The sequence below is a fragment of the Camelus bactrianus genome, chromosome 26, assembly GCF_048773025.1.
Source record: "Camelus bactrianus isolate YW-2024 breed Bactrian camel chromosome 26, ASM4877302v1, whole genome shotgun sequence".
In the NCBI taxonomy this organism is placed as follows: Eukaryota; Metazoa; Chordata; class Mammalia; order Artiodactyla; family Camelidae; genus Camelus; species Camelus bactrianus.
This window is the reverse complement of record NC_133564.1, coordinates 10,336,758-10,361,489: the sequence shown is the minus strand read 5'-3', so window position 1 is coordinate 10,361,489 and position 24,732 is coordinate 10,336,758. Positions and strand designations below refer to the sequence as shown.

General features: G+C 43.1%; 2 protein-coding genes across 7 annotated transcripts in view; one reads left to right on the top strand and one right to left on the bottom strand.

Moving 5' to 3' along the window:
• ANGPT2 (angiopoietin 2) overlaps positions 1-23,141 on the top strand; it is a 51,228-nt gene extending 28,087 nt beyond the window's left edge. The window contains exons 3-9 of one of the 2 annotated variants that reach the window (XM_010953342.3): positions 2,072-2,193; positions 6,681-6,913; positions 8,724-8,854; positions 13,919-14,020; positions 14,776-14,942; positions 19,187-19,317; positions 22,145-23,141. In XM_010953342.3, the coding sequence (XP_010951644.2) occupies positions 2,072-2,193; positions 6,681-6,913; positions 8,724-8,854; positions 13,919-14,020; positions 14,776-14,942; positions 19,187-19,317; positions 22,145-22,305 (1,047 nt within the window). In that variant the 3' untranslated portion in view covers positions 22,306-23,141. The remainder of the gene's footprint in view (positions 1-2,071; positions 2,194-6,680; positions 6,914-8,723; positions 8,855-13,918; positions 14,021-14,775; positions 14,943-19,186; positions 19,318-22,144) is intronic. The other variant, XM_045515536.2, reaches the window with a different exon arrangement.
• MCPH1 (microcephalin 1) overlaps positions 1-24,732 on the bottom strand; it is a 188,071-nt gene that overhangs the window by 87,545 nt on the left and 75,794 nt on the right. Inside the window, exon 13 of one of the 5 annotated variants that reach the window (XM_074353775.1) lies at positions 6,945-7,643. The exons of 3 other annotated variants lie outside the window; for them this stretch is intronic. In XM_074353775.1, coding sequence (XP_074209876.1) covers positions 7,566-7,643 — 78 coding nt within the window. In that variant the 3' untranslated portion in view covers positions 6,945-7,565. Of the gene's footprint in view, positions 1-6,944; positions 7,644-19,324; positions 19,400-24,732 lie in introns of those variants that run through there. One more of the 5 variants, XM_074353776.1, reaches the window with a different exon arrangement.

Sequence of the window (24,732 nt, the reverse complement as noted above, 5' to 3'; positions counted from 1 at the left end):
GAGGTGGGAGAAGGCCCGAGCCTTCAGGCTGAGAGAAGCCCGCGTGGGGAAGGGCCCAGCGTTTCTCCTACCACCTCCCGGCGAACCGCCCGGTGAGGCAGAGAAACAGCAGGGGAGGGAGGTGGGAGGGAAGACTCTGATCTGAGGGTAAAATAAGAAGTTATTTGTTTACTGCACCTTTCCACAACAGCAGAACAGCTTAGGAAAAATAAATATTTCACACAGTGGATCACAAGTTACTGAAAATTGTAATCCCAAGAGGCAGTAAAATCCAAAAAGCTGAAAAGACACAAAAATCTAAAAGTAAGTGTATCAATATATCCACTATCAATTATTAAAATAAATTAGTGATGTCTAGGTGACATTCCCACCTTTTGATAGTAAAACTGAGCAATCAAGCTCTTCCAAAAAAAAAAAAAAGTATCACATTGCCTCTGCTTCAGATAAGAGAAGCAAAAATGGATAAGATACAGAACAATGGTGTGAATCTTTGCCATCCTGTATGTCAGACTTATTAGCATTTAATGAGATTTTGTGGGGTCACATGATTAAGGAAAAAAAAAACCATTGCAAAACCAGATATCACAAGATCCAGGAAAACAGGAAAACAGGAAGGTAGCTGGCAAGACCGGACCCTATAGGGCTCACCCCAGCACATTAAGACGCTCGAGTCTAAGCAAGGCCACCAAGGGACGGAACTCCGTACCAACTCACTCGTCGCATCTGCTGAGCAAGCTCTGTGTGAAACAGGCTTAAATCCAAATGGGAAAATTTCCAGCTAGAAAGTTCTTCTAGCCTGTCAAAGTTCTAGCCTGTCCGAGTGACAAACTCTTCAACTGGACCATGAGGGATAGTCGGAGGCCTGAGATCTTACAGGCAACCGACGACCACGTGACCTGGATAATTTAGACAGTCACCTGCAGCTGGAGGCCTTCAGAAAAGTGAAGGAAAAACACCGCAGTGGGTCCTGGGTCAGTCGGGACCCACACACCATCCCCCCTCTCTCCCCTGTTGTACTTTTTACAGTCCTTAAAGAAAAGGTCGAGTTTCCAGTTCCTTTTATCTGTAACCAACATAGAATGTTTGGGCCCAAAGAAGCTGCAGCAAACCTGCATTCCAGGTCTTACTATTAAAAGCCTGCCCTCAGGTTGGCCAGTGGCCCTGCTCATTCCCAGGAGGGCGTTCACAGTCTGAGGGCATCCAGCGCTGCCCTGCCCTGCACGGGGGCAGGGCCGGCTTGCAGGAATGACCCAGACCCGGCAAACAATGCTTCCTTCAAGGACCCTCATTCCTGGGCAACAACTCTGCCTCACGCTTACACGTGGCGTCACATCCTGAGTAGCCGCGACCCAGAGGATGTGAGTAATGGGCTCTTCCTGCTAGAAGGCGGCCAAACACGAGAGAGTCCATTCTTTACGCTGTTCAGACACAATGGGAACAGCCACACAATGTGTCAGAAGCGGCCACAGAGCAAAACCCAGCTCCCACCTCACATCCATGTGACCGTTTCCGGAGGGGCTGTCAGGAGCTTCAAAATAGGAAAAAGAGAAAAGGAAAAGAGGAAAAAGAAGACTAAACAAGTGAATACAAACCAGGAAATGCCAGGCTGAAAACAAGCCACATTTTTACAGATGGCAATGTGACTTCTAAATACTTTGTTGACTGACAAACAAATGTGAGAACAGCATTTTGTTTTGAGCAGAGGAAAAGCCTCATTTCGCTTATCAACAATTTCTGACATTAAATGTGACCGTTTTATACTCCCACTTATCTCACTGTGGAAAAGAAATGACAAAATGTGGCAGAACAAGAACATCATATTATTTGACACAAACACCACTGTCCAGAACTATCATACACCTTCCGAAACAAAGACACGGTGAAAAAGTGTTTAACACACTCTGATGTAATCCTGTTCTGACACAAGCCTGTTCTGAAAGTGAAAAATAAGCCAAAATAAGCCACTTGGGTAAATAAATAACGTTTCAGTTATGTTTTCCTATAATTTAGGAACTTAACATCTAATTTAAACAATAATTAATACAGAGGAATTTTGTTTTGTTACATTCAGGTATTAAATCAGACCACAAGACTTGAACTCCAGCTTTTGGAACATTCCCTGTCTACAAACAAGTTGGAAAAACAGATTTTGGATCAGACCAGTGAAATAAACAAACTGCAAGATAAGAACAGGTAATAAAAGTACAAAAAATATATAATCCAGAAGCATATACTTTCTAGATACGAAAGCCTATTTCATTTGACTGTTAATCATAAGCGTGGCTTTCAAAATGCTGTGTTTCTTAATGCACAAGAACCTTGAGGGGGAAAGGGGAGGGAGAGCTGGGAGAAAGACACCGAGGAGGCATCACCTTCTCATCTTGTTCCACCTCTGTCCTGCCCCCACCCCATCCCTTAAAGAGTCTCTTACACTAATCCTCCAAACCCCACCTCAATATTATGGATGAATCTCTGGAAAACGACTGCCAGGGTTGTGGTTGTAACAGCCACGCTGCCCAAGGCATCTCGGTATGAACCCCACTGAGTGCCTTTGCCTCTGAGGCCTCAGTTTACTCCAATGCCAAGTGGTCTACGGCAGGAAGACTACACTTTATGGTAAACCACTGCACGTTTCATAATGCAATGTTTACTCTTACAGCATATGATAAAGTAAAAACAAAGTTAATATTGAATGTGAGTATATTAAGTAAGGTTTTTAAAAATCCTAAGAAAAGCAACAGAATATCAAAGATTATGATCAGTGGGACTGTTTTCATAGGTTTATTCCGGGGGGAGGGGACATATATGAGGATAATCATATTCGCATGTCAGGTGTGCTTATTTCCTTGTTCCTGTTCAAGACATGCATGTGTGACTTGGGGATGGTCAGGGAATACACTCCATGTCACAATTAAATAATTCCTTTGGGGGGTGGTAATTAGGTTTATTTATTTATTTATTTGTTTCAATGGAGTTACTGGGGATTTGAACCCAGGACCTTGTGCATGCTAGGCATGCACTCCACCACTGAGTTATACCCTCCCCTTACAAATGATTCTTCATTCTTAACAAAAAATGACAATAAGTTTACTGTCTTAAAATCATTCTTTCTTGTTAATCAAGAACTAAGCTGAAATAATTCTTTTTGTTCTTTGGGTAACAAGTTCAACTCATTATTGATTGAGGGTTTTGAAAAACAAGTACATTTTTAATCCAAATATTTTTCTTTAATGTTTCAATTCTTCTCGTCTAAAAAGGAATAAATTAAAAGTCTGAAACCAATCATTGAGATATAACAATCTCTCTAATTTCGTTTGTTAAAATGGCCTTATTCAGTGTTGTCTACAGCAGGCTGCAGCTATGCTGGGATGCTCTGGTACTGAACATGGTTCCTGCCTCAAGTTTCTTTCCTTTTCTTTTCTTTTTTTTTTAAATAAAGTTTACTTATTTTTTTGGTGGGGGGACGTAATTAGGTTTATTTAGTATCTATTGATTCTTAGAGGAGGTAGTGGGGATTGAACTCAGGACCTCATGCGTGCTGAGCATGTGCTCTACCACTTGAGCTATACCCTCCCCCCCTTAAGTTTCTAATTTAGTACGCTACGATGCTAACACTACCATTTACACACGTCGATTATGTGACCCAGACACCACCTTTGTAAATATTTGTCAAATCGTATTGCCTTTTGCCTAGAAAAGTGTGCATCTTCTTCCCAAGTTCAGACACACTGCTTAATATTTTCATTTACCACAGTATGCAAACCTTCTTACACAAAGTCAGCTTGAATTGCTGTGAAAAACAATTGACAACTTTTACTATATTTTTTGATCATCCATGATTTGGTGAGATTCTTTTCTATGTTAAAGCTTTACAATGTTTAAAATAGTAACTCCAGCCACATGGAAACCTGCCCTGTTTCCTGAGCCTTCACATGTTTTTTTTTAATCCTCCACGATTTTTCTCAGGTTAATTTGCATTTGACCAATAATGTGCTTTTCCAATAATTCAAATCCAGTTTGTATGACATTATATTTAAACTTCACAATATTTTCTCCATAAAACCACCATGTCAAACATATCTAACGAACTGAAGTCCTACGTGACTTGCAACAGCACAGCTCCACAACTGGACTGCATGCAGGCACCTGACTCAGACTGGGGTCACATAAGAGCTGTTTCCGAATGACTCGCCCTAGTAGGGGTACTGAAAGGTGTGACTTTTATCAGCTGACTTATAAAAACCGTATGTAACAAACCTGTACCTATAGGAAGAAAAATCTGCTCAGCAGCTGTAGAAATCACGTTCTCTTTTGTCACAAACATGAAATAATATGGTAATAATAATGTTTTTTCATCAACAACTGTAAATAAATAAGAAAACTGTGTTGATGAGTTTACAACTTTCAACGAGTTTGGCAGACTGTGTTTTCAGGTGTCTTAATTGTGACTAGCCTTTGTCATTTGCAAGAACAAAAATACGTGAGTGCATTGCACATTCGACAAACCATATTTTAAATTATCTTCAATAATTCCCCCAAAGTGAAACTGCTTTCTTCCTGAAACAGTTTCAGTCACCACTATAACACGTTTAGATTCACCAGCTGAAGATGAAAATTACTATGCATTTTTTCATGTTATTCTTCTTTTGATTAAGTTAGGGGCTGCTTGTATCAGTTCAATGAAATTGTGATTACTGTTATAGTGGTTATTGTTGTTGCTAAGTACTGTCATTGACACTGTCCCCTTCTGAAGAGAGGCAATAAAAACTTATGAAAGAAACATGATTCATCCTTGATATTTCTGCCAAAAGGAGTATTTCCCCACACTTCTCAATGGACCATGAATTATGTTAACATAAAGTTAAGCCACACCCAAGTCCAGCTTCTCAGGTGATGATCAAACACAGCATCCTGTATCAGTAAATCAAATAAGCTGCTAACACAACACGCCAGGCAATGCAGGCACCCCCACTTCCTCCCTCCACCCGCCCTCACTCCTGACCACGGCACTGGCTACACTGGCCAAGCTCTTGCCGTGAATTTACACTGTATTCTCATCTGTTTTATCCCATTTGTTTAATGTCCTTCCACTAAGAAATGCTGATTTCAACTCACTAAATTGATTCCACAAGCCAGTAGTGGGTCCCAACGTGTATTTTTCAAAACGCTGCCATGGAACCTGATCTCTGAGACTCCTCACCATGCTAGTGTGGCTGGCTCATTACGCGGCGCTGCGCACAGCCAGCCTGGTCTGGGATGACCGGAGGCTGGGCTGCACTCTTCAGTCCCTGCTTACATTTAATCTTAAGATTAAATCTTTTCAGTCAGGATGTGACTGCCCTCTAGGTTATACTGGTACAGGTTTGGGAGAAAGAAATTAATGTGTTTTTTTCTTTTTAAATATCTGCCCCAAGAGTGTTCGCACCCTCATTCACACTCTCAGCCGTGGGATCATTATATCTTTTATGTCTCTCCAGAGAATATTGCAGACAACAGAAGATTGGTAGGATAACAAGTTTCAGCAACATCACTTTGAAGGTGGCATAGACTAGTGGCTTAAAAATCCCTGTATATTTCCCTTTACTTGTCAAGCATTGTAGGAGCATTTCCAAAGAGTACTGCCTGTACACTGATGGTACTAGAGATGATTTTAGGTAGAAAACAAAAATGTTATGCATTTATTTTTAGGTTATCTTTTGCTTATGGTAAATCATCTTGGTTTTCAAATTAATGAAAATGATATACAAGTTAAAAAAATAAGTAGGTTGACAAGAAAAATAACAAGAAGTAATAGTTGAAAAATGGATGTGGTAGAGTTGATGAAAGTCGAAAGCAAATGACTGCATTGCACTCATTTCTCGACTTGAGACTTTGGCAGGATACTTACTGTCATACACAATGGCTGGTTGACAATGGCTGCTGGGCTGGGATAAATTTAAAAGCCGCAACTAATAATTTTCTAATAACTTCTAATTTCTAATAATAATTGCTAGTACTGATTGTTAACGCTTCTAGGTTAAGACCTACAGTGGGTAGACAGCCCCTTGGCTGAGTAATGTTTCCAGGCTCAGAAAATGCTACTGCCCCAAAAAAGGAGTAACAGACGCACGGATTATGACTAGAAGGGGTCTCAGAGATAGTCATCTAATCTCATGCCTTCATTTTAGATAGAGATTTACTTCTAATGAAAGGCGGACTTTCATTAGGATAGAGATACACTGAGATCCAGCGAGGAGACACAGGTGGTCATGTGTAGAGGCCAGGTGCTCAGCCCCGGGCTCTCCCCAGGGACCCACAGGTGTCCCCAACACCAGAGGCACCGCCTCATTGTCCACAGTCCCCTGTAGGGAAACCATGGTCTTCAAACGCCCTGCATGTGGCAGCTTCTAATCATGAAGCTTACATTGTCACCGGGGTATTTTCCCCTCATGTCTAAGTAACAGCTGTGTCACCTGTCTAGTCTTCTCAGCAAGTTCCAGAGCTTCTGCAGGGCGGTGGCAACAATGTGTTACTTTGTAACTCTTTTAACATCATAAAGGATGCCTTATGGTGCCGTGGTCAACTAGAAATTTTAAAAATATAAACAACTGTATAAGGATTTCGCAAGTGTTTACAAAGCATGTGCCTTTGAGCGGACTTAGAAAACCGTCTGCTAACCAACCATCATTTCCCTTTACAAGTTTCCTGGAAAAGAAAGTACTGGATATGGAAGATAAGCACATAGTTCAACTTCAGTCGATAAAAGAAGAGAAAGATGAGCTCCAGGTGTTGGTGTCCAAGCAAAATTCCATCATTGAAGAACTAGAGAAACAACTGGTGACCGCCACGGTGAATAATTCAGTCCTCCAAAAGCAGCAGCACGAGCTGATGGAGACAGTTCATAATTTATTGACCATGATATCGACATCAAACTGTAAGTAGAGTTTATAGGTAATTTTCTCTTCAGTTTTAATTGCTGCTAGTCGACGACACTTTCGTAATGCTAAGAAGATCCTCACCCTTCAGAAAAGGCACTATTTCTCTTCCATAATTCATATGAAATTTTTCCAGGGTCTCAATATGGAACCAATTAAAAAGGAGGAAGCGGGGAGGGAAGTTTATATTATACTATTATGAGGCAAAACACCCCAAACACATTTTGACTCATGGGCTCGAAGAGCCTACTGTGAGTTAGTTCCATCATTAACTAGATGTATGGGGCTGGGCAAGTTACTAAGCCACAGTGGACCATTTTATTTTTCAAGTGGGAAAAACATCACTAGGCCCACAGGGTTGTTGTGAAGATTAAATGAGATACTATTTGCAGTAACTGGCATTAAACGGGCACCCAAGAAATGCCAGTTTCTCTCACCACATCCTCAACTGCATCTCGCCTTCCTTATTCCTGTTTCACCTTTCAGCTTCTCTTAGGTATCCGAGGGAAGAAGGGATGCCTCCTCAGTCATTAATTACAGACGGGATACACAACCTGCGTGGTGTTTTCACTCTTAAACACTGGGTCTTGTCCTTACGATGGTCTGTCTCATCATGCCCTTTCCACTGTATTCTCTGGACGCAGATGTACTTTACACAGGAATGATGTAGCGACATCCTTCCCTTCCGTAAGAAATACGCTCTCGCGTTTCCCTTGAGTCGCAGTCATCCTGGCGTTAATAACAGACACGTAAACAAGGGTTCTACTTAAACAAGGAAGCAAACAAACAAAAACAGCGGCATAATCTTGATGCCAAGTGTAAGGTGTCACGCCAGGTGCCAGGTTGCAGCATGTGCCTTCCAGCTAGAGTTTCACTCCTGTAATTTAGAAAAATCATATATACTTTTTTTCACATTCATAGAAAAGGCAAAGACAATCATCTGGCGCCTGGTGGAACCAAGACAGTGTGAAGGGTGAGCTTTGAGGAGCAGAGAAAATCATGTGGCTCAGAGCCAGGCAGAAAATAGGCGTGTGGGGGTGGGGCGGGGGCAGAGCAGCAGCGGAGGCCCCGCCCCGTGTGCCTCCCACACCCCACCAGAGACCTAGACCTCCGTGGGCCTCTAGAATGAAATAGAAATTAATACCTGCAAAAATACATTTTTTTTTAATGTGGCAAAAAAGGGATTGGGAAATCTAAATGCTGAGAGCAGAACTGGAAAGAATTTCAGTCCTAGACTTTTTAGACTTAAAGGAAGAGTTTCAAAGACACATAAATGAATGTCAGGTTCCTCTTCAACACGAGCTATTAGGAGACAGTCGCTAAAATTCCAAAGAATGCCAAATGTCTTCGCCCAACAGTCTACAAAAATGTATAAAGACTTGGCCTCACATACACAAAAAGAAAGGAAACTACACACCACGGCCTCCGTAGGGTAGTGGCTAGTGGGCCACAGGTGCAGTCTTTGTTGAGCGAACACTGTTTCCAGTAAGTTCTCTTTCATTCTTCCGTAGGAGCTTTATCTGAGTCTACTCAAGATGGAAGATTTTTTTTTAGAAGTATTATTTTATTTTGCCTGATTGTGAAGTGCTTGCATTACATACAGTTGATGAGAGAAAGAAGGAACCATGGATAATTGGCAACCAGTCTTTGAGAATTATGATGAAATAGGCTGAAAGAGTAGCTTTTTCTGCATCTCTTTTACTTACTGTAAGAATTCAAATGTAATAAGACTTACCAAATAGCGCATCTCGAAATAATAAACCTTTCTTTTCATGAACTCCCTTTAAAAGCTTTCCTATTTTTAAAAAGCAGCTAAGAACTCCCTGGTTGCTAAGGAAGAACAAATCATCTTCCGAGACTGCGCGGACGCGTTCAAAGCGGGACTGACAACCAGCGGCGTCTACGCACTCAGGTTCCCGAACTCCACCGAAGAGAAAAAGGTAAGGCTCCCAGCCACCTCCCTGGCTCAGCGGAGGAGCCGCTCGTTCACACGCCCCCGCGGCTTCCAGCTTCACTCAAGCAGAGCGAGGCACACTGACCCCACACAGAGGACCGGCCGAGGGCTCCGAGTCCAACCACTGTGCACAGGACACTGACGACGCAAAGTAACGATGTAGGCAGAGCTGTCTTATCACGTCCCTGTCCTGTGCAGAAGGTAATCTGCTTGTATTCCCCTTGCATTTGGCTTGATCGTGCATCCTGACAGTTGTTTGCCTTGAAGTGTCAGACTCACTTCATTCATCTTAAAGAAAATATCTTCCAGATACCAGAGTTCAAATAAGCAGAGTTTATCTTTCAATCGTTATTTCAAGTAACAATGGGATTCCATCCATCCACCCTCCCACAAAAAAGGCTCATTCAGCTGGCAACTAAACCAATCACACACACGTTTCTCTGAGATGACCATGGCACTCTGAAGTGCAGAAGTGATTGACACACATCTCCCACTTCATCAGACAGAATATGAAAGACATGCACTCAGCAGTAGAGGTTTAATAAAATGAATAATATTTACTGCATTGTCAGAGACATCCTGAAGTGAAATTGGCTTTTTCACCCCAGTTGCAAGCCTATGACTGAAGCACACAGTGACCCCAGCACGGCTGGTGCCGTTTCCTTGGTTCACTCTAGGGGTCTGGTCATGTCACTCCCTAGTGCTTCTGCACCATCAGTGCCAAGGCTGTCACAGCACCCAAGGCCAAGGACGTGTGGTTATGGAGACAGTTCCGGCCCATGGACCTGCTGGGGTGGGGTATTCTGACCCCATCTGATGGGCTGGAAGACTCACATCACATCATCAGAGATTTGTGACCTCAGAGATTTGTTACTTCAAGATGTAAGCACAATCACTAAGCATTAAGTGAACCAGCAACCAGAACTCAGCATCGGGAGGAGCCAGTGTACAGCCTAACTCGGTTGTTCTTGGTTACCCCGGATGTCTCAGGGAGCATGGCTCCCGAAGTTGCTTTGGGAGACATTCAGTTTTAGATGAGAAAGAAAAGTCATTTCCCAGGGGAATATCTCAATGTGGCTTCTTTTACAGGTTTGATAAGGTAAAGGAACGTTATATGAGAATGAGTGTGAAGTGTTTAATATTGGATGACTGGTATGTTCAGTGTCCATACATATGTTTACATCTAACTGTAAAAACAGCCACCCACTGAACAAACAGAAACACTTAACGGAAAAGGCACCCAATGGTCTATTAAAATGGACATTTCAGAGGGTCCTGAAAGCGTTATCTCTTTGAACTCAGAACTGCCCTCAGTATTTAACGTGGTAATAAAGACAACACTTTTAAGATACAAACATTAAGGATTTAAAGACATGAAATTTGAAACAACACACACTTGATTATTAATTTAAAAGACAAATACAGTGCTATTCAAAATAATACTTTCCAAAGAAGTCTTTCTAATTCATTTATGCTGCTCTAAATCAACCTTGAAATTCAGTTAATGTCCCCAGCACCGTAGAAGCAGTGCATTAGGGGGAGAGAAAACCCAGACTGTTGCAGATGAAAAGGTAACGAACACACTTTATAGGAAGCCTTTCACTCCCTTCTGCTATCCAGTTTTCACGGCAACTTTTTGTGCGCTATTGTCTGTCACCAGGTGTTGGTCTCTTCCTGGCCTGAAAGTAAGGGGACAGTGACAGGGCGGGGGGGGGGGGCTGAGTAAGATGGGAACGCCACGGATGCAAGTCCAGAGCGACACTCACCATCCTGCTGTGCGAGTGTTTCCTGACTTAGTGCCGTGTGCCCCAACCCAGTGCACCGTCCCCACCCGATGGCCTTACCACGGCAGCGTTCTGCAGGGAGATGAGAGTGCACAGCTCTGGGCTGATGTCTCAGGTCACGGCTGGCGGCGTTAGGATTTATGTTTTTTTTACACATATGCAGGAAAAATAACTCATTTACACAGTGGGGAACAACAATCTTTGAAAACTCGATTTTTTCATCTCCAAAATATACAGTCCAGGTGAAGTTACCTCTGGAGTCCCTCCCAGACTTCAGACTCCATAATTCACAGTCTGACTGATCTAAGGCGAGAGAGTCGGACAGGCTTGGGTTTAAACCCTGACTCTGCCAATGTGCACTTCTCAGCAAGTCAGCTCAAGTGTGTGGGGTCTTGGCTTCCTCACCTGTCACGTGACATGATGTGCCAGTCGTGGAGAGAGGTTTCCAGGTGAGAAGGATTCAGGACTTACCGTCCCCTTGGTGCATGGCAGTTGTCACATGTCGGCTGCCCCCAGAGACTGCCAGGCGAGCTCCCCGCGTGGGTGAGGGATGAAGGCACCCTTGCCTGCCCTGTTTCATCTGATTCAAGAAAAGAATGCTCGGCAGATCTTTGGGCAGATCTTTTCCAAAAGAAGCCTAAAGATGTCAAGTTTATTTTTGAAGACCTCATTAGGTTTCTGCACAAGATAGACACTTCAAGATGGCACTTACTGGAAGCATTTGAGGTTACGTTTTTGCTAGTTAGAGACGAAACAGTCTCCTTCCCTGAATTTCATAGAATACCTGACTCCTAACGTTTATCTGTGTGCAGTTTAGCCTCTCACCACGGCCTCAGAGCTTTTAAGCCTGACATGTAAATCAAGCGTTATTTGCTGAAAGGCCCAAGCTGTGGAGCCAGATCTCAGGTCCCGGCACCGCCAGAGCACGCGCGTCCAAGGCATTTGCCGCCCTCGGGTTTGCTGTGATTGGCGCGGTGAGGTCTTGGGCATTATCTGCCTTTTGGACCTTGCTACGATCGACTACATCATTTTTCATCAGTCCCTTTGGGCTACGTGGATAACTACTTGAACACTGTCTTCCTCTGGAAGCGTCACGACCCAGCTAACCGTAATATTTCAGTCCTATAACTGCTCGGCTCTTTCTTCCTCATCTGGACAGAGTAATACTAAGACAGCGTTCTCACGATCCTATCCTTGTCCCTAATGGGCTAGAGAATGGTGGGGCTCAGACCATCCCCACACCAGCCCCTAGTCTTGACTGATGCCCCTACCAGGATGAACTCCTTCTCTGATTTAAGTATCAGTGACTGCATCAGGGCGATTCTGACCAGGAAGAAGCAAGTGTTCCTGGAATGAAGGCAGGCTCGCTGGGAACCGCCCAGTATGCCGTTCAGGGGACGGGCGTTAACGGGTGTGCCCAACTCCTCAGGCCAGTGGGCCTTATTCAGTTTACCAAATGGAGCTTTTAAGACAGACAGAGAGACAGACAGACACACACACACACACTGCCTGAAGGGAGCAGTACTGACCGTCTTGTGGACCAGACACAAGTAAGGGGCAGTATCACTTATGAACTGATTTCAACTTGGAGCTGCGTGCAGGGACTTTCGGCCTGTTAACAAGAGTCAAGTTTCTCTGTAGCAGCAGACACATCACAGAAGTAGGAATTAGAGAAACCTTATTCAAGTCCTAAATGCCACTTAATTGCTGAATGACTCTGATCAAATTAACCCACCTTTACCCCATCTTTTCTCCTTCTAACAACACAGGATTACAGTATCATGGCAGAGCTGCTGTGAGATCACAGGTAGCATGCAGAGCATGGAGCAGCGCTTGGCCCAGAGGGCTGCTCGGGGATGGAGCGATGATAATGCACGCCATCAGCACAGGAGATCCACTTAGCAGATCTGTGGGGTCCCCGTGTATCCACTTAGCAGATCTGTGGGGTCCCCGTGTCTGACTGATGTGAAACAAGGGAATCATTCTATTCTTAATCAATGTAACTTTCTTTAGTGGAACATATGTGTCCACACACGAGGATCTTCGGGAAATCGATAAGGGCCAAATGGCCTTCCCAAGAGCCTGGACTAGCAAGAGGTCTACAGAGGTCTAACCCCAGCTCTCTGTCCCCTGGAGACGAGACCGCAGGCAAGCGCCGAACATGAAGGGGCAGGGCTCGGCCCCCATGGGTTCTCCTTTTGCCCCCGCTTCTAGGATTTAGCTCACAAATGCAGACTGGTTCACATCTAAACTTACTCTGTCCAAATGGTCTCCATTATTCTCCCTAAAAGACCATGGAAAATGACAAAGGAAGAATACTTCTGGTTGGTTTTGAACCTTAACTTTCGCATTTATACCTTGTAGGCTGTAGGTAAATTTATCTTAACTTTCTGGAAAACATCTTCGTTCCACTATAATCTCATTATTTAAAACTAGTTGTATAATCTTGCTTTCAATCTTGCTTTTTTAATTTCATAATAATAAAACTCCAGCTGTGCTGAAATTGAGCACGCATGCTCTTAGCCCAAGAAAGAATTTTTTGTCCTGAAGAGTTTAAACCCACCAAACCAGTTTAAAGCAGAAATCAAAAGAGCTGGGAAGAGAAATACAGTGGGCAGTGAGCAAAGTGCAAAGATGCATGACATCAGGACGTGTGGGCAGAGCTGTGGGGACCCGCTCGGGTCACACACACCATAGTGGGTACCCGGGGCCCCTGCCCCTGGTTCTGAGGGACAAACCAGGAAACCCGACTTGGATCCCACAGGGGACGCTAAGAGTCCCACAGCATAGCAGGAGTCTTGGAGACCCTACAAGAGTCTCCCTTTACACAACTCCCTGGAGAGCTGATCGGGACTGGTGACCATCGTAAAGGTCTCCAGGGCTGTGAACACGAGTGCGTGGATTTCTACAGGCTGCAGACGAGAGTTGGAGCCAGTCGGCCAACATGTCACATCTACCATGACTCTCTCAGGAACAGCGATCTCTGGGTCAGCCACTGGGGTGGGGCTTTAGCCTGGAACACATGACGACCAGGTCACATGCTCATCGACACGTTGTGTTAGGTTACTGTTTATTTTTCGTCATCATTTTAAATTCATGGTTTTCACTTTCTTTAAAATCCCGTTTCTTGGAAGACCACAGAGATTTACCCCAGAGAACCCCATCAGCCTGGTCTTATTATAGGTATCTCCGTTCATCCCATTTCTGTTATTTAAGACCCAAGTGAGGGACGGTTCCCAGGCAGTAATTACGCATTCCCGTTGCAGGCTTACTGTGACATGGAGACTGGCGGAGGTGGGTGGACGATTATTCAGCGACGTGAAGATGGCAGTGTCGATTTTCAGAGGACTTGGAGAGAATATAAAGTGGTACGTACGGATATTCTGTAAACCATCTGAAAATAATTTGCTTTGTGAAAACTAACTTTGAGAATGTGCAGAATCTTTGCCACAAATCCAAAACTAACCAATGACTTCTGACCTTTTTTTTTTTTAACTGAAAGATTCTTTTTAACTGGTGTTTCAGTCTCCCTGTTAAAGAATGGTCCTGTCAATATAAGATGAACTATATATCAAACAAAAGGTGTGCTGTGGGGAAGTATAGCTCGGTGGTAGAGTGGGTGCTTAGCATGCACGAGGTCCTGGGTTCAATCCCCAGTGCCTCCACTAAAAATAAATAAATAAAATAAAATAAGTAAACCTACTCACCCCTTCCTCCCAAATTAATTTCATAGATCAAGTACAAAAAAAATGAAAAAATGCACTCGAATGATAGGGTTACTTTTAACGGCAGGATCAGCATTTTTTTTTGGTAAACTGTCTCATGGGGACTCACACAGCCACAGACTAAGCTGTTTATGCTTATGCTTCTGTAGGTGGTTCCCCAAGCCGTTCTAACTATTCCAATACTAATTTTCGTCCAGTAACAGCTTAGTTTCTTAAAGCTGACCTCTTAAAAAAATATATTTCTTACATGGAAGACTCCAAATTTTCAGAGTACAGGAAGGAGTTTCAGCTGAGTATTTGAAGGTTACCCTGTGCTAAACTGATGGACTGTTGATTTCAAATACGTGAAGAAAAAAATAAATAAATGAAGTCAGTGAATTTTAACACTTGGGTTACAGGGATTTGGGAACCCTTCAGGCGAGCACTGGCTGGGAAACGAGTTTGTTTCACAAGTGACTAATCAGAAACGCTACGTGCTCAAAATACACCTGAAAGACTGGGAAGGGAACGAGGCCTACTCACTGTACGAGCACTTCTCTCTCTCAGGTGAAGACCTCAACTACAGGTAAGTCACTGACGCGGCACCGAGAAACGCTAAAGGGTTTGCTGGGTGATTATTCCAGCAAGTGAAAACCCCACTGTGGTAACCGGAATCTAGACCACTCACAGCTGCCTTAAAGGGGAGAAGATTCTGCTTCTCAGGGTTCTTTGCTGCCTTTAGGGAAGTTTCTTTAGTTTTAACATTCTCAGTTTGATTTTAACAATATAAAGGAAGCTTCCTGAGGACAGTATTTTGGCGTTTTTGTTTGTTTGGTTTTTATTGCATTCATGAAGTTTTGTTTTTAGAATAAGAGCAGAATAAGAAAGCTGAAGAGGTAAATATTAAGCCTAAATTATCCTAATTTTCATTTACCAGGAGGCTCCTTTTATGCATTGGTAGTATATTTGTTAATTTACTTTTATGGAGGTATAGTCGATTTATAGTGTTGTGTTAGTTTCAGGTGTGCAGCACAGTGACTCAGTTGTACATACATATATAGTCTTTTTCAGATTCTTTTCCATGATAGGTTATTACATGCTATACAGTAGGACCTTGTTGTTTACCTGCTTTACATATAGTAGTCTGTACGTGTTAATCCCAAACTCCTAATCTGTCTGTCCCCCTCACCTGAGGACAGTACTCTGCTGCGTTTGCTGTGTATCCTCAAAGTGCAGAGGAGCCCTGCCCGGTGGATGAGGGGCATTCAACAACTACTTGTAGAACAGGCGAATGTTGTGTCTCTGTGATAAAATATCTCACCAACATCACAAAAGATGCATATGTATGACTATACTCTTTGCTTCCAGAAGGGTTTGAAAAGTTAAATCTGTCTTTTGGCAGTTGAAACACACTCAGTTGTTATGTTCCACCCCAAAGTCACAACGAGGTGCCAAGTTCAGAAGTGGCGGGATTAGGTGGGCTGGCTGGGCAGTCTGGTCCTGCTCGCTGCTGTAGAAAGACTCGCCCATTCACAGCACTCCATCAGTAGCTGCCTCCTCCCAACCATTTGGTGGGGCTAATCTTGAATGTTCCAAGAAAATCATGGGCAACTCTGCCTGGGAATGTACCTCTGGCTCTAAAACGCTGTGAGAACAGAGACAGAGGGCAGCAGAGGGGTCCTGACAATCCACTGTGCCAGCACAGTAAAGGCTCGTACGTCTGCACTGTTACGCGGAGAGATGCTCAGAAAAGCATGTTATCGGCGGGGCAGAGAAGGGAGCTGCAGTGCCAGATGGCAACGCAGGAATTGGTCTGAGAAGGCACAACACAACGGTTCACTCGCCAGCATGGCCCCAGGGGAGTCTAGAGAGCAATCAGTGATTCTGGTGGTCATGGAGCACACATTCTGAAACACCCTCTCCAAGGTCAGACATTAATGGTGAAGTTCAATAGAACATCACAGGAGACAGGCGTCAATGGCCTACAGTCTCATCTAAATCTCACTAATGCCCAGCTCAGACCCTCTGCTCAGGAGCAAATCCAAGAGCTGAGTCGTTTGGGGAAAAACCATGATTTCGAAGTCCTTGAGCTGGTTTCCTAGGAGTGGCTCGTGATGGACAGAATGGGAAATGGGCTGAAAGCCAGCTTGCTGAACCGCTACCTGAGAACTGTCTGGTGTCCAGGGTCCTGCTTTATGAACAGTGGGCCAAAATTCAGAAACACATTTTGAAAACAGATAATGTACGGCAAACACTGACACAACTTCTAAGAAGGCAGGGAAACACAGCCCATCATCTCAGAAAGAGCAGGGCTCTCCGGGAGATACTGACTGAGATGAATGAACAGACAGGTGTTTGGGCCTCACTGCAGCCCCAGATTGACTCCAAAGAGATCAAAACTTCACTGAATTTTCAGACATGAGTGGTTGGTCACTGTTTTACCTCCAAGCTAAATATTTTTTCAACTGGCAACAGTTAGGAATCTACAAGAGAGGAATTTTTAAAAAAGGAAAAAAAAAAAAAGAAAAAAGAGAAAAGAAACACAAAAATTAGGGATTAGACTGTTTATATAAGAAGATTTTACAAAATGGGTCATTACCCTCGTATGCTGACATTATAAAAATATTTTAAAATGTGACGGTTCTCAACAGATATTTCCCTTAGAAATGCAGTCAACTTTTAGATATGCTATTTTTAAAAGAACACATTTGTTTAAAGCTCAGTTTAATTTACTTGGCAGTATAGGACAGATATTACACTAAAAAAATTATTATCCTAATAAAACATGTCAATGTGATAAGAAAACTGCAATGTGACTAAAACTTAAAACAGCTACAGAGGTTTCATAATGCCAATTGTATGTAGTGACTAAGTTGTTTTTTCTAAAAAAAGTTTTCCCCAAATGCTGGAAAACTGAAAGATACATGTTATAAGAATGGATAAATACATCAGTAGAATATGATTCTTTTTACTAAAACTGAAAGCTATTTGTATATGAAACATTAAGAATTGGTCACTTTTCACAAACATTCTGGCAGTTCTATACAAACACTGAGGTTTAATTATTAAATGCGGCCACTACCTCTCCCTTTACTCGGCTGTGATACAGAAGCAACAGATGCCAATATAACGCTATTTCAAGAACGTGACCGTTCTTCATAATCAAACTTTAAAAGAAGGCAACTTTAAACCAATGGGCCATACAAATAGAAGTGTCTTAAAAGATACAACCTTTCTAGTAGAGACTCATAAAAAAAAATAGTATTCTCCCTTATTTTGCTTTGGGGAAATTTAATGAGTTCCACTAGAACTGAGATTGTTCAGAGGAGACAGGAGAGTTAAAAGGGGAGTGGTTTATCTCAGTTCAATCTATGGTTAATGAGAAGGGCCTGGATGGAAATTCAAGTGTTTCAAAATCCAAATGAAGAACAGAACTTTCACAAACGCTTCGCAGCAGGTATACTGAGGCTGTGCCGGGACCAAGGGTCACTTTTGAAAATGAGCATAACCTTGCAATTCAGAAACTCAGTCAATGCTTTATGATGTGGTTTCCAGAGCTACAACATTACAATCTTAAACGAGTCGTTAACACAAAAGTTACTCATGACCAACACTTCATGGAACTCGTTTGATGTGCTGCCCTCTCACCTTCCACAGCTACCTCCTCAATGACCCAGCTTCCCTGTTACGGTGTGCACCAGGGTGGGACCAGAACATGGGGGTCAGCCGCCTCCGGTGCAAACGCCAGCTCCACCACGTACAAGTTGTGACTTGGGGCAAGTTTCTACCTCCGACCCTCAGTGATTTTAAAAGTAAAAACAGGGGTAACACCTGCCTGTTGGGGTCAGTCTGGGCGTTCAGAGCACTCGCCGGGCACAGCCTGGTTAGAGCTAGTCCCCTGGTGAGCCTTCCCTCAGTCTCCACTCTCTGTTCCAACATGAATTCTAGGAAGTTACACTCCTTCCACAATAGTAGTTAGCAAACCCGAGCAGGTGTTACCAAGAGGAGCAGTGTGCGTGGGGCTTACAGCACACTTCTCCCCCCGACGCTGCTATCGCCAGGAGGGGAGGCTCCACGCCCCGGGCTCCCATACTGCACGTGGCCCCCCAGCACCCTGCTCTGTCTGAAGGGGGCTTCCCTGGCACGGGGCTCAGGGACCTGCCCCTTCCCCCTCCCTCCTCCTCGGCACGCGCGTCACCGGTGCAAGCCAGATTTCTGCAGGCTCCTCAGAGCATGGCCACTATTATATTATTCAGAGTCTGGCCTAACTTCATGTGACATTCTTTTCTCGGAGTCTGGCAGGTTTATTACAATCCTGGTCAGAAAGGAGGCAGAGCAGCCATGAGGATTTGTTTTCCACATAGTTAACTAGATTTCTACGCCAAATCCAGCGGCCATTCCTTGTCTGCTGCCCTCTCCACCCCACCAGTCACCTCAGGCTCTTGTTTCTACATGAATGACGCCTGGGGACTTGGAAAGAGGACCCCTCTTGCCATGTATTTTCCCCTCTTCTGTTTATCTGAAAGCAGCAGGAAAATAAATTATAGGGCCCCAAAGTTCCTGCCGACGCTTGTGCAAGTGATATGCGTTGAAGGTTTCATGAAAACATTCCTCTTTGCCTAAGGATTTGATGATAAGTTGGTTCCTGTTTATACCAGCGCAAAAACATTCTGTCGGAGTGGAGTGTGCATTAGCGCACTAACCAGCACAGAAGGCATCTCTGCAGAATGAAATTCTTCACTGTGAAAAAAAACTTTCCACTCTGGTAAATCAACTGCCCAAGCCAATAATGTTTTGCTTCCTTTTTTTTTTCCCTTTGCTCGCTCACAGGATTCACCTTAAAGGACTCACGGGGACAGCCGGCAAAATAAGCAGCATAAGCCAACCAGGAAACGATTTTAGCACGAAGGACGCGGACAACGACAAATGTATCTGCAAGTGTTCACAGATGCTCACAGGAGGTGGGCTGACTTTTCTCTCTTCCTATTTGTGTTGGCAAGGGAGGACCTCAGAGCGTGAAAGGCTGGCTGTTTGGACTTCAACCTGTGATTGGTGACAACGTCCAAATTTCATAAATAAGACTCATTTGCTCAGTACAGGGAGATTTGTTTTTCGCTTTTTCAGACTGAAGTTTTACGCACAAACGTGACATTGAGCTAGAATTGTCAGCAGGCCAACTGTGTCTCTTCAGGACCCACCCCTGGCAGGGAGAGGGGCCATGTGATATTCAGCAAGCTCCCCTGGGTCTGTGCTGAGTATCAGATCTTGGAGCGATGCTTTAATTCCATTTTGCTTTATTAAAAAGGTTAAAAAGTCAAAATAGCAACCAAAACAGTGATACAGAGTTATTCCTATAGAAATGTTTCCAATTAATAATTTATTATGCAAACAAGGAATTTTCAGGTTTTTTTAAAGGGTTTCATTAATATATAGCAAATACTTACAATGCAAAGAAACAAATTAACCAACCCCCTTTTCTATGCATCAAGTTAAAAATCAATGATTGTCCAGTTTAAATTAAGTTCTTTATTTTGAGGCTCTTTCTGCCTTTTGCCTTTCATGTCACACTTCTTTAAAAAAAAAAAAAAGGAAAGCATATCCCTAAGCAAATGTGATGTCACTGTCACAACGGCTAGGTGAGTGTTCAGTGCCAGGAACCAACTGTTAGAAAATTTATTGCTCTAATTCCTAAAAGTTCAAAAGTGAAATAACCAGAACCCGTTCATTGTGACTGAGACAAGAAAAAAGTCTGGCAAATGCTGTCAAGTTAGTTTTTAAAAACACTAAAAGATTTAAATCAGCAACAAAAATTCTGCCAACAGTGCAGACGCAATGTAGAGACAAACAGGAAACTGGCAGAGTTTAATTTGTAGGGACCATGAATTGTGTCACCAAAAATTCATTCATTTACTCACCCCAGAAAACCAGAGGGAAGAGCCGTGGTCAGTTTGTCTTATGAATATAACATACCGCGTAAACAAGCAGAGATCGAAGCTTACCGCGCGTTTACACCGCAGTTAAGAATCGTTTACAAGTTATAAATGTACCTACCATGTGAGCCTACCATTCTACTCCCAAAACAAATAAAAGTATATAGCCATACAAGAAAAAGAAAAGAATCACTTACGGATAAAAGGAAAGATTCATTTAAGAGATAATTTGACATCCAGTAATTTTCAAGTCTCCAAAATAATACCAAGAGAACCAGGCTCCTGAGATCAGCTATTTTATGTATAAACACACGTTGGTAACACAGGTCTTCCCATTAGCCTTGCTTACTTCGTCATTATTTCAACCAGAGGACACTGACTGTGTAAAAGCTGCTTGTCTCCCTCATTCTACCATAATGATTCTTTTTAAAGGCTTTAGAAATCCTTTTAAAACCAGGGGGAGGGGGCAGAGTGGGGGGAGCAGGCCGTTCCCACACCGGCGGGCTGTCCACTCGGAGGGCGGCGGTTTCCAGGCCACCCGAATGTCAAGAGCGGCTCGGGAGAGTATCAGTGCATTAATAACCAAGGAAACATCTTTATTTACGCAAATCAAGATTTAGGACTGAGAGTGGAGTGGGAAGAGACTGGGGAGAAGAAATGCAGCCCGAGAGAGAGTGCAGTGGTCCCCACTGTGGAGGTCAGATTCCAGCCCGTGGTCTGGACCACGGACAGGCCAGCTTAATGATCAGCTGGAGCTCTGCATGGACCGTAAATTCCGTAGTTGAGTCAGAAAACAGGCTCCAGAATGGACAGACCTGTAAATCTGTCTGTGGATATTTTGAAGGACTGTGAATCACACACCCAAATGTCTTATCAAATCAACACTGATCCAAACCTACTTGAGTCACGGAGCTGTTACCATCAGGAAAGCACCAAGGCACCCGGATGAAATAACTGGTGATCACAACCCAGTGTGTAAATGTTGTAATATAGTAATTGCATCAGATGCTTTTAAAAGAAATAACACATGTCCTAGCAATGCCTGCCCCTGAGGTAACATTCACATTCTTTCTTTCTTTCCTAGGTATGGAGAGACTCTTTCCCTGTAGTTATTAGGTGTTCTTCTCTTATTTTAAATTTTTACATAAATGGTGTCATACTGTATGTGTCCTTCCAACACAAAGTTTTAAAGATTTACTCAGATTAATGCACGTAGATCAAGGCAATTCCTTCCCCTAACAAACCCAGGGCCTCTGGGGAAGGGAGTTAAGACCCCAAGCCTAGTCCTGGACAACCCCCACCTGGTGCCATGCAGGGCCCCCCTTTCCCTTAGTGGGCACACCACTAGAGCTTTAAGTTCCCTTTTTGTGTCTGGGACTTAAAGATTTCCTTTGTATCTAGCTCCACTGAGTACTTAAAATTCAGGGTTACGTTTTAAACAAAAAGGATGTCTTTGTTGGAGGAGGGGAGCCTGAATCAGTCTGATCCCATGTTGCTGGAACAGGAAGGTAACCCCTGCCCGGTGACAGCCACCCAACAGCTCTTGGGGTTTTAGCTTTTCCATTCACACCGTGGGTCTCCTGTTCACATCTGTGGATGATGGGCCCTTGCAGACGGCACAGGAGGAGTGAGAAAGCCCGGAAGCACACGTGCCCTCAGGGGACCACGGTTCAGCCAGCGCAGAGGTGGAGGCCCACAGCCCTCGGCTGCCGCGCAGCACTCTACACCCGTGAACGACCACCTGTGCCTTCCTAAAATGCTCGGAATGCGGCCGTCGGATTAGCCAGTACTTGTAACTCCACGGTAAGATGGTTAGGCTTACCTGGGTCCTCATTCCTTCTGTGTTCTACTTTCACAGGCTGGTGGTTTGATGCGTGTGGTCCCTCCAACCTGAACGGAATGTACTACCCGCAGAGGCAGAACACAAATAAGTTCAACGGCATTAAGTGGTACTACTGGAAAGGGTCGGGCTACTCGCTCAAGGCCACGGCCATGATGATCCGACCAGCAGACTTCTAAATGCCTGCACGCACCTGGGGGACGGGCTGCTGTCCTATTTTCAAAGACTTACTCCCACAGCTCTAGAAGACACAGCTGCCTACTGCCTCGTCGTCCTCCTCAGACAGACAGCACGCTCCCAGGGCCGAGGGGACCCATGTGCTCCAAATTAGAGCCCCGGAAACTTTGTCACTTAAACCTGCACCACTTTGCGAACCAAAGCACAACCCAAAACAAGCAACAGTCTGCTATGGTGCCCTGGTAGAAAGCCCATGGGGAGATAAATTTAAGCTGGAGAATGAGACTGACAATTTACAGACTCTGTTGTCACAACCAAGAATGTCATGTGTGAGTTCATCAGTAAATAACTGGAAAACAGAACACTTATGCCATGTAGTAGAGATAACCTTGGAACTGCATTCTTCTGAGCACTGTTTATTGACTGTGTAAATATCCATACGTCCCGAATTCAGCATCGCTATCATAATTAAAAGGAAGGAAAAAATTCTCTAAGCCATAAAGATATATATATTCAGGGATTTTTGTCAGAAGTGGTTATTAGCAGTTTAATATTTGGAGAAGGAAAAACATAGTTAATGCATTTTTAGTCCTCCTCTTATGTGCTTTAAATTTTCATTTTGAAAACAGCATATTTACATATGTGTTGTCAGCTTAGTTTTAAGTTAATGCTCAAATATATATTTCAAGTTTCTATGGTGAAAACTTCCAGGATCTCTGACATTATTAACAGAAATATGTCCTTTTAGTATATATGAAGATTGTACTATTTTTTTCTGCCTTGTTGTTAAATATGAAGGTATTTTTAGTAATTAAATATAACTTATTAGGTGAGATGACTACATTTAACTTTTATGATCATATTTACAGCATTGTCATTTGATTCTGAAACAACAGGTTATGACTCGTGACAAGGAAAATCTTGATTTTCTTAAGGAAAAAAAATTATACATTTAATTTCACAACAAAGAGGCGTTCCTATCTTTTACCCACTATTCTAATACAGGAGTCTTTTTTCTCTTCTACCACGATGTATTTTAGGGAAGTAGCCTACAACAGATTGTGGTTGAGAAAACTCTTCCACTTAAAACACTTATTAACAAAGCTATACTTGTCCAGTTAGATTCAGCCCTGAATTTATTTAAGGAAAAAAATAATTTGCATTAGTAAGATTAACTTAAATCATCATCAATCTTAAAAAAAAAAAAAAGGTATCCTGGAGTACAAACACCAAACCTGGTATTTACAGCATATTCAAACGTTTACAGAAAATTTTGACAGCACGGATTTCAGCTCAGGACTGCAAAACCTGAAACTGCTCGAGTTTCTACTCTGTTTGAAGTTTTCATAGCACGAGTAATACTAATGAACATTTGTGCAGCGCTTCATAATTTGGAAACAATTTCTTATATATTCGCTTTCGAGTCAGCTGCCAGGAAGCTTAGAGACAAATTTGCAGCCAGCATTTACCACGTACCTGTCTTCACCTTATAATGTTCTACCAACATTTTTGTTTCTTTACTCCATTTTTCTTATCTAATTTATTCTACTCCCATACCAACCCCCGCCCCTTAGTTTTGGAACACTTGGCTGATGCTACCTGTTTTGAGTCAATCACGGCCCCGGACGAGGCAGGCCCTCTGCTTCCCCGCCACGTGGCACGCCGTACACACACATCAATGAGCAAAGCACCACCGTCTTAGGACAGCTCGTCTTACCCCAGGTAGGAAGGCCTTACCCACCTAACGGAGGCTGAATGTACACACAGCTGTGTATCAAGTTAAAAAGCATCAGATAATAAGGAAATATCACCACGTCAAAAGAAACAGTAAGTTTCCAAGATATCTCAATGACCACAGGACAGATACTGAGATGGGGAAATGACAATACAGGAAAAACTGGCAACGACATCTTTGTAACACTTGCCCACGTAGGGAGATAAAGCGTATTTCAAAGGCAAACCTCAGGATGTCAGTCAGAGTTATATGTACTCTCTCATGACAGAGAATGGGAGAATTTTTGTTTTTACTTTACACTTCAGTTCCTCACCCAGTATTTTGGAGTCTTGCTGAGAAGAATTTTTTTCTCTCCTTGAGATAACATTTATAAAGTTGAGAGCAAATCAAAACAGTCATCTCAAAAATGAATACAAAAACAACCCAACAACTAAACAAACACAGTGACTGGAGGGCAGAGTTCAATTTCCAGTTACATGATAGTCATGTGGCATCCTCAAACAATTAAAAAATCTAGAGACCAGTCACAGACTGAAAATCACCATTTATCTATCCGGTATTAATCTTTTGAAAGAATAAAAAGTCACAAACCGGTTAACATTCAAAAATGAAAGCCAACTTCTGCACAATCCTGCTTCCAACCAAATTACCTAGTTCTTAATCTTTAAAAAATTAGAACCTGGAAATTTCCCAT